The following is a 15,235-nucleotide window of genomic DNA, read 5'->3' as shown; positions in this document are numbered from 1 at the left end:
CACAGGACTGCAGAGTCCTCCTCTACTTCCAGTATAGACATCTTCCAGCCACTTGTCTAACGACCTGTAATAACCAGTAAAAAAAAATAGCAGCGCGCACACATGCATATAGTACGCCTAAAAATGTTTTGGTCCGGTGTCTCGGAAACTACTGCAGGCATTTCCCAGAGCTTATAACTGTGCTCACAGCAGCAGTCAATCAGACTTGGTTTAGGCTAAGTCGCTGCAGGTATGCTAACATGGTTTATGGAAGAGTCATTTTAACAGGTCTGTGAGTGTGTGTTTATCAGACTGAGACAAAGCAGCCAGACAAAGATGGAGAGGCGAGGAAATGAGTCTAGTAGGTGAAGTTTGTCAGCGTGAGTGGACCTGGCTGCAGATGGCATTTCCGTCTGTTTTACGCACACCCTGCGGCCGTTTTGTTGTGGTCAGTGTCATGTCGACTTTACAAGTTGGCAACCTGCGATGACAAATAAGCTCTATATTAAATAAAGCAGATGATCTACAATATGACGTTTAAAACTAGCTTCCATTGCTGTCTGAGTTTTTGTAAATATGACTTTCCAGTGTTACTGGCACTGACAGAATTTAAAGCTCGTGGTTGTTTATATAAACACAAAGAGACACACGTACGAACTGTATTTTGACTCTTATAAAACAGCGCGGACAAAAGCCAACTAAAAGTGTTCACATTGACCATCCTCCTATTCAGCTCTCTGAATGCCCACAATCATGCACAAACAATGAATGCATGAATGATGCCTGAAAATGAGGCTACTGGACAGTAGTCCTTCCATTCATGCAGTCCTCCAACAGTATAACAGCATGGTGCACATACATAACTGCAGAACTTCCCACAATTATCACAATTATAAGTGGCATCCTCTAACCTGGGATATCATTGGAAATTTGAAGTGTCATTGATAAATACAATTTATTCATTAATGTTTGTAATTGTAAATTGGGCCCACACATAATTAGGAACACAATGAAGGTATGTAGTGTGTGTGTGTCTGTGTGTGTGTGTGTCACTGGGTTTATTTCCAGACTGTAAATGTATGTGATGTTCACACATGAAACAGTAACTTAACACTAACTCTGTACTCGGTGATACATACGGTACTCAGTACAGCACAGTAATAGAAGATATCATTTATATTACTGATGCTCCATTATGTTTTTTACCACTTATCTTGGCTTTCTACCACAGATTCTGATAACAGCAATTGCTATTATGTGAGGGGGAAAGAGAATAAGCTTAATATGAAGGAAGTTGGACTATTATGACTTCTGCCAAATCCTGGCATCATCCTGGATTTTAAAAGTCGCGTAGCACTCCACAAGTTTCATATAATTAGTTCACTATTAGTTTAAAGAGTGAATTACTGAACTGATTGATGTAAATTCTACTTTTTTTACTGACTGATAGAACAACCATCAAATAAAGCTTCTTTAGCCACATTTCTAATTGTTGAAATGCATGAGTGAGTGTACGAGAGTCAGAAACATAACGGACCATCCAACTGTAGGAGCTTTGATGAGCTCAGACACTCCAAACGACATGGACCCCATGAAGTCATTCCGAGTGGTTCGGTCCCAGTCCCACACCTCGATGGACAGACGACGGTCCTTGTCCGATGCTTTCAGCTTACTGAGCACATATACACAAAGCAGGAGGGAAAGTAACACAGTGATGTCATGCTTAATATTCGCCTGATTTAATGAAAGTATGATAAAAATGTCATTTAAACAAACACACACATACAAACTTTGTCACTTACAAGGTGAAGGACTCATTCCAGCACGGGTTGAGAGAGGAACGGATGGTCCTGGTCTTCTGTTTGGTTTCATTCTTTGGATCCGGGATGAGCTTGAGTTTAACATATGGGTCTGATAAACCATTTGGATCCATTGGAATCAGGTTCCTGGCTTCTCCGACTAGAAGAAATACGACACAAAGAAAATATGGTAAGACTTTATGATACAACCCATGACTTAGGCTGTAATTCCCCTGTAATTAAATTGAATTAAATGCATTTTATTTTGAAATTACAAAGTAATTATATTAAAGAAGCACACTAGAATAAGGAGGTAACAAGTCAGGTTTTTACAGGAAACAAAGAAATAATTATGCTATAAGTAAATCTAAGAAGTGTGTTATTTAGGTGCTGTATGATTTCCTGGTAATTCAGTGGAAAAACTAAAAGTTTTCCTCATCTTAGATCATAAGTACGCTCTACTTTTTGGGGAGTGGGACATACTACGGAGTGGCTTACCCCTGTCTGACTTCTGGGTATTTTACAGGAGAGAAGACACATTATACATATAAGTAGTAAGTAATTATATAAAACAGGACAAATTAATAATACAAAGTCAAACAGAACATTAAATCCACTCCGTAATACAGCACACGCCCAGGAAAGTACAGTGTACATATGACGGGGAATATTGTTTAGAAATATTACCTGTAATTATGCAGTATTTAAAATTATTAAAGTATTACTTTCAATTTTCTTACAGCATAATTATTATTTTGTTTCCTGTAAAAAGCTGACTTGTTACTGCCATACTATGCCTTTATTTTTGTAGGGAGTTAGAGCATAATTTCAAAATAAATCCATTAAAATTTCATTTAATTACAGGGGAATTATGCCATTATTCACAGGCCATATTATAAAGAGTTACCAAAAATATAAGCGTAAGAGTATTTGCCACCCACCTCCCAGCTAAACGCAAAGACTGTGACTTCGCACTGACTCAGGGGTTAAAAGGCGCACAGATGGGAGAACGTAGATGAAGTGTTGATGAGAGGGATGGATAGAAAGAAAGAGGGGTGAGTCACTGCAAGTCACTCTATGGCTGAACAGCCAACAAGAATGATCTGACCTTCACTCAGAAGCAAATTATCTGTTTGTACTCTACTGTATACTGTAAAAAGAAGTGTAATGCTCGCCCAAAAGCCACATTTTCTGTTGCAAAATGAGCAAAAGTGAAAGCAAAAGAGGTGATAACACGTCTTTTACTGTCTCGTAGGAAACATGTGTGAGCGGATATTGTGAAGGACACATGAAAAATGATCACATAAAAACAAGTGATAACAGCAACAGGAGCAGGGGGATGAGGTGGCATGAGCGGGCCACCATCACCATGGCGACAGCATCTAGTGTTAAATGGCCACTCCCTCATATATGATGTAATGTATAACAGGGATCAAACAGAAGCAAGAAAGGAAGGAAGGACAAAGTCTACTTTAAACAACAGGCCACTAAATGTAAATCTGAGATTTTGAAATGACAAAACTCTTAACAGATGGAAAGCAGAAACAGGATCCCACTGATCCTGTAAAATAACGTTTTTCAGCTCCACTCTCCCCACTCTGTATATTTAAATGCAATCAGACACACTGCAGGATAAAGCAGCTCTGGAAAAACAACAAAAGAACAACTTATTCGTTCTAGTTCCACCGGTGGATTTCACATTTGTGGATGTAAAAGCCATACAAACCCAGGCCGTGAAGCGCCCATGAAGCACCGCTTCTGTGCTGATGTTACCGCAAGAGGTTTTGAACCTGGCAGTTACTGAGTCGGCAGAGTGTTGGTGCCTTTTAATGGACTATGTGCCTCAGCACTCAGCAAGCCTGCTGTGTAACTGTGTGTGGCCCGTCACTTTGTGGCTAAGTTCATAAATGCTTCCACTTTGCAATAATACCAGTTAGAACTGATCGTGGAATATCTAGGAGGGAAGAAGAATAGAGATCTCTGATGTTCCGCCTTCAGCCCCTGGCACTCCTTTCTGATCTTGCTGCTCTCTGGGACTGTCACATCCCAGGGACTCCGCCTCTTCAGCCTCCACTATGTCTGCTTGTTGGCCAGCAGCTGCCTCTCTGTCTGGAGGTTGAATTCCCACAGGACCTTAGCCTTAGTGTTGTTCTCAACCACCTCTGGCACTGGACTTGGGGACTTCTAATACATGTGCAGCATAGAGGTTCGTCTACACTATCCCACCCCACCTTGCATCTTAGATCCTGCTACTATGTGCTGGGGCACCTCCAGCCTTTATGGAGCTGGAGCTCGGGGCCTGTTCTTGTGCTGATCAGAGCGTGTGTGTTGTCCTTTAGGCTGACCATTTCTTCATATCAGTCACAGCCTCAACCACTCAGTGGTACATCCCATGGAGGGACTTGGTTATCCATGGCTCACAAGCCAAGAGCTTAGAGTTAACCGTATATATGCTGTATGTATCCATACATATTACATGTATTAATGTACCCTCTTCCAGTTACATCCAAGCTTAAATTGTTCCTTTGATGTTTCATGACTTCCAACCTCTGGCCTCGCCCATTTGGTATGGAACATAACCAGTCAGCCAAAATGAATTCTTCCAAAATAAAGAAGAATAACGTGAGCTAACAAAAACACAATGTATAAAAAAACAAAACAAATCATTAAACACAATGGTAAATATAGTACATTCTATCAATGAGTCAGTCAGTCAGTCTGATCAACTTCCTATTGCTTCATGCACTTCCAGCTTAATGCAGTAGAGGGCAGTATAGGTCTCCTGCTTGGAGTTGCAAACATTGACAAAAGCTCTTCTCTTTTTCATTGTTGTGTTGTTCTAACCTCATAGTTAACTCTTTGTCCAGTGCACATTCTCAGCCTCTCTCTCTCTTTGCGTCTCACACACACACACACACACACACACACACACACACACACACACACACACACACACACACACACACACACACACACACACACACACACACACACACAATGAGACAAGTGGCAGAAGGACAATCTCCCACGTTCTCATCTAAATCCTCCCCTCTGCTGGCTGTGGCTGTGCTCACAGGCATCAGTCACTTCCATGGCAACGCTGGCACCAAACAACGCCAAAGAAACTTAGGCAAGCATGTAAACACCCTAACTAGACACAGGCACACAGGCGTGTGTGTGTGCGCGCACGCCATGCGTGGATAAACAGAAACTGCTGTTTAACAGACTCTACATAAGTGTGTGTGTGAGAGAGAGACCTGTGGCGCATGTGCTGTGTATGTAATTTACACACACACACACACACACACACACACACACACACACACACACAATGAAACCTCATCATCAGCAGTGATCAAGGACTATCTCTGCTGTCGGTTGTTGCTTAGCTACAACAAGAGCTGCTTGCCTTCTGTGTCCTCCCCTCTACTCACTCCTTATGAGGTAGCTGCTAATATAATTAGGGTGTGTTTGTGTGTGTTTTGTTTTTATGCAGACATATTTTACATTAAGCATCTGCATCAATAAGTAACTTCAGCATTGGAACCTCTCTGCTATTGTCATGCTTTGTGAAAAAGCCAAACATAAGCCTGATACTGAAATCTTCTACAAAGCAAAAAAACTAACCCTTGGCATTGCCTTTGAAGTTTTGCAGTGTTTCTTCTCGAAAATGACTGCTGTCTATTATCCAGTGCCAATCGTTTCTCTAAAAAGTCTTAAATTAATCATCTGTTGCACTTAAGGCTGTTGGACAAAATCTCTCCAACAGCAAATGCAAAGACACCAGCAAATTGTTTCAAATTTCCTGCGTATTATTTGACGTATAACAACAATAGCACCACCCTAACATTATCTCCTGTATCTGAATGTCAGCTTGATAAAAATGTGCCACAGCTAAAAATGACATATCATTTGGATCCCGGGGTGCGTGCATGCAGGGCTGCTGTGGGCCAACAGTGTAATCTCTCCCAACAAAGCTTTGAAATTCAAATGTGTTGTTGCATAACAATGCCATGTGCAACCAATGAATGCCTGATAATCTTGGGGGGGGGGAGAGACATGCACGGCCAAATGGGAACTAGATAGATCCCTGCTGTGCAGTGCCTGGGATCTGAGAACAGAGAAACAAAATGAACTTAAAAGTTCTATTTCTGGCCGTGGTCACTTTTAGGAAGAACAATTAGGACATTAAGTACAGGCTTTAGGGCCAGTTCCCACTGCACGTCTCACACACACACACAATGAGACTAATACCTTTCCATCTCTCATCACAACTCCAAAGTATCAAACCTGTTCACAGTGAATGCATAATGAGAGAAACCGCACTTTGATGACATTACTTTTACAGTTTGAAAAACAAATCGGTATATGTATCATTTGGTTCTAGTATATATATACTAGAACCAAATGATACATATACACTATACTCGAAGCTTCCTTGACGAATATCAGTTTGTTTGTGCCCACACAGTTTGAACTAGTGACGGTTACAGTTAGGGTTAGAAATGGAGTTATGGGTTATGGAGCAAATTGGTGTTTTGTCTCCATGTTTAGTCTCCAAATTAAATACAATGTCCTTACATCAAACACACCAAGGTGATGGGTAGGTTGCTGGAAAACCAGCTACAGTGTTGTTAGTCAGTGCAGGGACACTGACATCACATGCAAGCTATTCTGCATTTTATCTCACAGACCAGTAGAATTCGCCCTCACGTCAAAAGAGGGTGAAACCTTGATTTTGACTTTTGATGTTGGGTTTAACGAGTTTCAAAGTCTCGCTGCTTCTGGTAGTTTCTAATTTGCCTCCGATTTTAGGTAATGAAGGATGCAGTAATGTCCTTATGAAGAACACGTGGAACAACATAAATGATTGAATCATTCTTTAGGATATTCTGTAATGTAGTTTTAATGAAACATTAGGACATTTGAAAAATGTTTACGGGTGTCAATAAGGGAAGTGTCAATAAATCCCACACATAATCAGTGAATGTCCAATCATAGCTTAACAACCAAACTATAAAGTTTGAACACAAATGTTCATGGGTGTATCCATGGTGCTAAACAACAAAATGAATTAGGACACAAATGGAACCTAAAACTCTCAGAAAGCAGCGTCAACCAGACAGTTACTCTGGACATTATTACCTTTGGCTTCCAGTAAAACTGCAAGGAACCTATGAGGAATAAGTAAACCAATTTCTAGGACTGCCTCCTTCATCTGCTCAATATTGTCCAAATTAGGTACACATTGTCCAAGAGTTATGCCAAAAAAATGGCTAGACTACTATAAATCGTTATTAGCCGTTATTATAAGAATACTTATGGAGAGAAAAAGAGATAACATTTCATCCATATTAGATTCTCTTCATTGGCTTTGTGTTAACACAGCAGGCCTTATCCTGTCTTAAAGACCTCATAGTATCATGTTATTCCAATAGAGTATTTCGCTCTCAGAGTTCAGTCTAAAAAGGGATTTCTTCCTCCCCACCATCACCAAGTGCTTGCTCATCGGTGTCTGTCCGATCACTGGGGTTCATTTTTGGATATTATAGGTTTTATTTACACTGCAGTATCAGAACACTACAAAACCTTTTTCCAGAGTCTTCTATATAAATAACTATTCCTTTTTTTTTCTATAGAATTGTGCAGAGAGACTGATCAGGTGTTTTAAAGACCCAGTGAATCCTAAAATGAGCTTAATGAACTAGCCTGCTACAGACATTTAAATGACTAAACCAGCAGATTTGAATAAAAACTCTGATTTTCCCGACAGCTTTCTGAAATCAAGGACTCCTTATTTTCAAGAGTTTCAAGACGCCTAAATCTGCCATAGAAACTTTATGATAACTGAAGCCTCCATAACTAGACTATGAACATTCTGGTAATGATAAACTGAAGCACCATAATCATATTTAATGCTTCCAAACATGAACATTAGTGAGTTATAAGACAGTTTTTGACTTCACACATGGAGAGCTCTTTTGCATGTGTATAAATTGTGTTTCAACATAATGTCCTGAATTTTAATAAGCTCTCACACACAAACAGATGGCCTACTAGATTTCTCAAAAATGACAGGCATACATTTGCAGTAACACATTAAACTCTTCATATTAAAATAATTGTATTTTACTTGTGTTATCAAATATTACCAAACATTCAATATCTGTACTGTACATCTGTCAGCATCTGTGGAAAAGTATCTGCCCTGATTTCAGAGATTTTTGCGTATATACTTAAATGTTTCAATTAAACTAATTTTATTATTCAACAAAGATAACCTAAGTGATTACAAAGGGCAGTTTTCAAAATTAGGATTTCATTTATCAACAGAAAAAAGCTATCCAAATCTGCCTAGCCCTGTGTGAAAAACTAATTGACCCTTTATTTTTTTTATTTCACTAGCCACACCCAGGCCTGATTACTGCCAGACCTGTTGAACCAAGAAATTGCTGAAATAGTCCTGTATGATAAGGTAGCAACACATCACACCACCATCACAACAAACTCAAGAACTCAAGAAGGTCATTGAAATGTATCAGTCTGGAAAGGGTTACAAATGTGTTCTTTTGGGACACCGATGAACCACAGTGAGACCCATTATCCACAAATGTGGAACAACTTTGGCTAGCCAAGAGTGGCCGGCCTACCGATATTACACCAAGAAAACATCGACGGCGACATCCAGGAAGTCACAAAAGAACCCAAAACAATATCTAAAGAACTACAGGCCTTGCTTGGCTCAGTTAAGGTCAGAGTTCATGAACAAAAAGAAAGAGACTGGCATCAATGGGAGGGATCCAATGAGAAAACCACTGTTGACCAAAAAGCGCTCAAAGGCTCGTCTCACATTCGCCAAAACGACATCTTGATGATCCCAGAGACTTTTGGGAACATGACGAGACAAAAGTTGAACTTTTGGTAAGGTTTTAGTCCAGTTACAACAGCATTTCATAAAAATAGCATCAAACCAACAGTCAACGTGGTGGTGGTAGTGTGATAGCCTGGGGCTGCTTAGCTGATTGGGGACAACTTGCTTTAATTGATGGAACCAAAAATTTTGCTCTCTGACAGAAAATCCATCAGATGATGTCCTGACGTTCTAGCTCACTTGAGTTATGCAGCAGAACAACAGTCTGAAACACACCGGCAAGTCCACCTCTTAATGGCTTAAAAAAATAAATTAAAAAAATAAGTCCCGTTAAAGGGTGACTGATTGAAGTGCAACCGCATGATCTTAAAAAGGTCGTTCGTGCTAGAGAGACCTGTTAAAGTGTGACTGAATTAAAACAGTTCTGCAAAGAAGAGTGGGCCAAAAGTCCTCCACAGTGATGTGGAAAACTCCCAGCCAGTTATCACACACTAGATTGCAATTGTTCCTGCTGAGGGTGGCACAACCAGTCATTAGGTTGAGGGGGCAATTATTTTTTCACATGGGGCCAGGTAGGTTTGGATAGCTTTCCCCTTAACTTCAGGAAGGAGTGCTACTCAATGTGAAGTCTCACTAATTGTAGCCCTTATCTTTGGTTACAGCCGCACTACAGTGTGTTCATTTATTTAAGACACACCCACAGACAATTCAAAGCCCTGATCAGACACACTTAGATATTTAACTGTTATCCTCATATTTGTCAAAAGCTTCTTTGAAAAAAAAAAGGCCTAATATTAGATATTAAGCCTTAAGTGTACTAAAAGCCTAGTGGCACTATGTGCAGTGTCAGCGCAGGGTAAAATTTATTTGTGTTCAACTACGCTTTAAACCTGAGGCAAAGATGTCAGCAGTAGAAAATCTCACCCTGAGTAAACCGCCGTGCAATCCGCCATCCTCAGATGCTCTGAGTGTGTGTGTGTGTGTGTGTGTAGGCAAGTCATGAGGGGACGTTTGCATGTTTGCCTTTTCTTAAAACTCCAGAATAAACGTCTGCTCATGCCCATAGGTTATTTATGTGACTTTCATGAGAAGAAACGGCAATTCGGGAGAGGAGTAAGAGAAGGATGAAGGATGCAATCAGAGGAAAGAAGAAAGAAACAAGCAAGGATGGAGAAAATAAGAGAAAAAAGCCATGAAGAACAAAAGCAGAGGAAAGGACAGAGATTATGGAGGGAAATGAGTAGTCATTCAACTGAAAAAAAGAGGTCCTATGATGATGTCCTATTGAGGAAGAAAATGGATGTGGGGAAAACCTAGACGGGTGAGGCGAGCCCAGGTCTCGAAGGAACAGGTAGGCGAAGACAACACGAAAAGTCAATATTGGAGGAAAGATAGAGGAGAGAAAGAAGGAGACAGAGAGGAGCGGGTAACAGAGAGAGAGCCTCGAGAGCTTTGTCTGTTTTCTTGGCTGGAAAGATTTAATCAAGTTCACATCGTGCGGTGAACCACAAAGGCCCGCCACTTGTCTGAGGGGAGCCAGAGGGGAGCCAGAGAACAAGCTGAGCCTTCGCTGTTCAGACCGCTGTCGTTAGGGAGGAGGGGAAAAAAACGCAACCCAAAACAAAGCAGACACTTTCTCTCCCGCCCCTCCTGTGTTGATCTTTATCTACTTGTTACCAAAGAAAACTCTCAATCATGTTTAAAGCTGCGTGTCAGCATCAGTCTCATTTTCAGCTTTATTTCACTTGATGAAAAACTCTTTATCTATATTTATGGATTTAAAAACTTTCATGGTACAGTAGAAGCGCTCTTTGCACCTGATGATAAAGATCTTCTATTTAGCTGAAATCATCAACATTATTATGTTAACAGCTTTCATTTCCAGCTACAGGAAGCTCCTGTGAACTCACTGTATGTGTCTGCTTGACACCAAGCAGGAGACACATGATGTTAATGACTCTCTGTTGAACAAAGTGGAACCTTTTTACAGCTGAATAGACAAATGGAGACCCATGTGTATCAAAAAGAAGAGCAAATATTGGGCTTGTTGTACGTTGGCAGGTGGGCAGAGCCAGTAATAGACCATTAAAATACTAACCATGGCTATTTCAATAACTAGTCACTTTAGTCTGAATAATGTCCCCCTTCAAGGTTTGATAAGTTTTTGCTTGTTTGCAAGAAAACAGTCAATGTTGTCTACAAAATTAAATAACGGGTTCTCAGAGTGGGTGTCATTAGAAGTTGAATGCACTCACCGGTCAGTTCATCAGGCACACGTGTTTAACCACTCGTTAACATTACTATCTAATCAGCCAATCACGTGGCAGCAAGTCAATGCATGTAAGCATGGAGATGTGGTGGTGGGCCATGGTACCTAAAATAGGCACTCAGTACAATGAAGGTATACAGGAGCACCTCTGAATCCCAAGTCAAATCACAGGGTTGCAGCAGCAGAAGTCCACACTATATTCTGGTGTTCCTGGCAGACTTTGGGTCCCTTTGTACCAACTGAGCATTGCTGAAACGGCACAGTTTACCTAAGTATTACATGAGTATTACATGGTATATCCAATAAAATGGCTAGTGAGTGTATAAGTACAGCTTTTTTGCTTATTTTGCTCGACTTGAATGGCCTTTTAAATATAGGTTTGCAATGTCCGTCCATCCAACCATTTTCTTACGCTTATCCAGGCCCAGGTCGCGGGGGCAGCAGCCAAAGCAGAGAAGCTCAGACCTCCCTCTTCCCGGCCACCTCTTCCAGCTTGTCCAGGGGAACATCAAGGCGTTCCCAGGCCAGCCGAGAGACAGTGTCCTAGGTCTGCCCCGGGGACTCCTCCCAGTGGAACACCTCGCCCAGGAGTCATCCTTATCAGATGCCCGGACCACCTCTACTGGCTCCTTTCGATGTGGAGGAGCAGCAGCTCTGCTCTGAGCCCCTCCCAGATGGCTGTACTCCTCACCCTAAGGGAGAGTCCAGCCATCCTTTGGATAAAGCCACCTACCCACAGCTCGTGAGCATAGCTGAGGGTAGGGACGTAGATCAACCGGTAAATTGAGACCTTCGCTTTTACACTCAGCTCTCTCTTCACCACGACAGACCGCATCGTATTGCTGTGCAATCCCACCATCCTCAGATGCATTGTATTGCTGGAAAATAATCCATAGCTTTAATCTACTGTACAGTAACACCAATGCCAATGAGATTAAATGCACTTTCCCAAAAATAAAACCTTTAAAAAAACAATAAAAAACTAAAGCATGTGAGCTGCAGAAGGTATAGGAGGTCCCAACTTTTTCTGCTTGACTTTTCTGTCTGATTGATTTGAGCACAAACCTAACTGACTGACTAATGAAATAATCACATGTTGCAGCTCTGACAAATACAGGCAGAGCAGCTGTATGATGAAAACAAACACAGAAGTCCAGAGTTTATATTTTATCAAAATATCAAATGCCACAAATGCCAGTAGCAGGTGCTGCAGAGCATACTGTGGTACATTCAGTGAGAAGTAGCACAAACACATTTAAAAAACACTGGAAGGCTGGTGGGTGTTGTGGCGTGTGTAAGCATAAAATCAAGGACAGCAAGGCAGAAGAAAAAGAAGGCTTATCAATTCAGCACGGTAGCAGCCACCTATGCCGCAGTCTCTGCAAACGCGTTCACTTTCAGCAGTGTCCGTCTAGCCAAAAAGACTGAGGTAACCATGTCAACGAGATCCCTGTTGTCATCATCACGGCTAATAGCCTACCTTGTTTGCCCATCGTCACCATCCCACAAGTCAAATTCACAGACAGACGAAAAACAAGAACATAAAAGAGGACATGTAGCTGTCAGCGCGGTGCACCAGATCAAAGCAGTAATACACACAAAAGAGCTGGATGTTGTGTGCAGCACACCAAATAATAAACTGCAAAGTAAAACAACAACAACTGAAAAGCACTGCAAGCAGACTGAACAATCAATGTCAGACTGATGCTGAATATTCCTCATTTTCCCCCCATTTTGAACACTATAAACGAACACACACTTTTTTATGAAAGCAATATATTTCCACGTCAATCACATCTGCCACTCTGCTCCCGCTGTGGCTGCAGGTTATTCCTGTCTGAGCCGCACTGAGTTAGAAACTAATTATTGGCCTCAGCAATCATATTCCCTGACCACCCCTGTCTCGCCCGGCTATTGCATGTGTGTGCGTGCGCATGTGTGTGTGCGTGCGCATGTATGTGTGTGTGTGTGTGTGTGTGTGTGTGTGTGTGTGTGTGTGTTTGAGTGTGACAGTGAGAGAGGTTGTGGAAGTGACCCAGCAGTCATTTCTCTCACTGCCAAAGGGTTTTTAACACCAGAGAGATCTCCACTCCAGGTGCTGCTTATGACTGACAGGATAATTTGGAGGTGTTGAAAACACACGCACACACACACACGCATGCACGCAGGCTATAAAAGCAGCAAAGAGTTGATTTTTATGCTGGCAAAGTAGCACGCTACATTATTTTTAGACATAAGTCACAGTTTTTATTAAGTTACAGGCTGGAAAATTGAAGAGGATTTAGTTCCTCTTGTTTTTATTCATTTCTGTATTTTATGTATATAAGTTTAGATTAGTTATTTATAGTTGGTTTACACAGCTTTGTGTATGTATGTGTACGTATGTGTAATGTGTGTATATAGACACGTGTGTGTGTGTGTGTGTGTGATTTACATTGCTGTGCTTGAGAGCCACCATCTACCGGAACCAAATTCCCTGTATGTGTCTGCACATATACTTGGCCAATAAACACGATTCTGATTTTAAGTAAATCCTTCTGTCAAATAGTGTGATTTGGAATCAGGTAACACTTTATATTACAGCTGGGGCTGGGTAATAAAACAATAAAGATAATAATCGCAAAATAACTTTTTCTCGATGGAAATAGCAGACAAGATTTGTGTCCCAGTTCAAGGATTGCATCCTTCAAAGGCGGATTACATCAAAGCGTGGCGTAGAAGGCAAGATTCATTGCGCCCCAGTGGCAGTGGATCATTTTCTTTTTCAAAACTTTTCAAAATTTATTAAAAAATAAAAAATAAAAGATGGGAAACAGCCCAAAGAAAGCAGCTGAGAAATAAACTTTTAAAAGTAAGTAATGGGTTTCATACGACTCAGTTATCTAACAGTACAAATAACAAAATGATGAGGAAACTTAAACCTGTGGAGCATGAATCATCAAATTTTTTGAAACTAAATTTTTAATTGTTTAAATTTGATTTTTAATATGTTTTTGCTATATCTGGCTTTTAAAGGTGTTTCAGGGGCTGGAGAGTCACACTGATGATGTAGAAACTTACAGAAACCCATTTATCAAATATAAAATATTCTGCATTACCAATTTACCAATACTGAGTACCAATAACATATCCTAATATGCAGCTTTCACTTTTACCAGGACAAGCCGTTTGTAACATTACGATTTTACCACATTGTAGTTTAAATTTATTGGGATTTTTTAAATTTGTTTCCCCCATTTTCTCCCCCAAAATAGAAAACCTTCAAGGAGGATTTCCAATTTTTTTTCTGGTAAAGGCCTTGGTCTGCGAGTTATCCATCCTGGCTTCTTAAGAGTGAAACATGTAATGCTCCAGAAACATGCTAGAGCAGGGGTGGCCAACCAGTCAGAGACCAAGAGCCACTTTTTTTTTTACTGTGTTACCGCAAAGAGCCACATCATACGCATGGGCACACATGAACATCACCCATCCTTTCCTCCCTCTCTCTCTCTCTCTCTCTCTCTCTCACTCACACACACACACACACACACACACACACACACACACACACACACACACACACACACACACACACACACACACACACACACACACACCTCTGCTCAGCCAGATTTATTGTAAATGTCACACACCAACATGATAATGACAGAAATGGACTCCTACAGTACTAAAACCACAGGCCAGTCATTTTCAACAATGAACATTGTGTGCACTGTCTCACACACACACACGTTTGAAACAGACCGTGCAAATATTGCCAACTGAGGCTTGTCTTGTATATCACAACTCTCATCCAATGCGACACTAAAATACTCACATGCTTGAAGGTCAGAGTGCAACTGTGATTCAATAGCCGTGTTAATGTCCGATATTCTGTGTTCAACAGTGTGGCGGGACAGTTGGACGTCTGATACCATGCGTTTTAATTTGTCGTTTTCAGGAGACAAGATTCCAACAACATCACTGAGGCATTTTTTAACGAACTCCCCTTCATTGTATGGCTTTTTAGCCCGTGCAATGTTCCAAGCCAGCTGATAGGATGCGAGCGTTATGGTCTCTGACCGCTTCGTAAATTTTTGGAAAAACTGTATCTGCTTTTCTGCCTGACTTTTCAAAGTGGCCAACTCGTGCTTGCGAAGTTCAGTCCCTTTTGGAAATTCCTGGTCGATGTTAGCATGGAGTGAGCTGAAGTGGCGCTGAAGATTTGAAGCTTTGAAATGCGCTAATGACGTCTGACATATAAGGCAGAATGGCTTACCATTGCGTTCAACAAAAAAATATAAACTCTCCCACTCTGTTAAAAACGTCCTGTGTTCA

General features: G+C 41.0%; 1 protein-coding gene across 2 annotated transcripts in view; it reads right to left on the bottom strand.

Moving 5' to 3' along the window:
• The window catches only part of prkcab (protein kinase C, alpha, b), a 123,448-nt gene that overhangs the window by 21,808 nt on the left and 86,405 nt on the right, over positions 1-15,235 (bottom strand). For both annotated transcript variants that reach the window (XM_085403833.1, XM_085403834.1), the window contains exons 6-7: positions 1,782-1,938; positions 1,517-1,651 (exon numbers count right to left, since the gene is read on the bottom strand). In XM_085403833.1, the coding sequence (XP_085259959.1) occupies positions 1,517-1,651; positions 1,782-1,938 (292 nt within the window). The remainder of the gene's footprint in view (positions 1-1,516; positions 1,652-1,781; positions 1,939-15,235) is intronic.

Source organism: Rhamphochromis longiceps, linkage group LG4, assembly GCF_057381845.1.
Source record: "Rhamphochromis longiceps isolate RC_006_pf linkage group LG4, R_longiceps_female_GT1.1, whole genome shotgun sequence".
Taxonomy (NCBI): Eukaryota; Metazoa; Chordata; class Actinopteri; order Cichliformes; family Cichlidae; genus Rhamphochromis; species Rhamphochromis longiceps.
The sequence above is the reverse complement of the archived record's forward strand: the minus strand, read 5'-3'. Positions and strand labels throughout refer to the sequence as shown.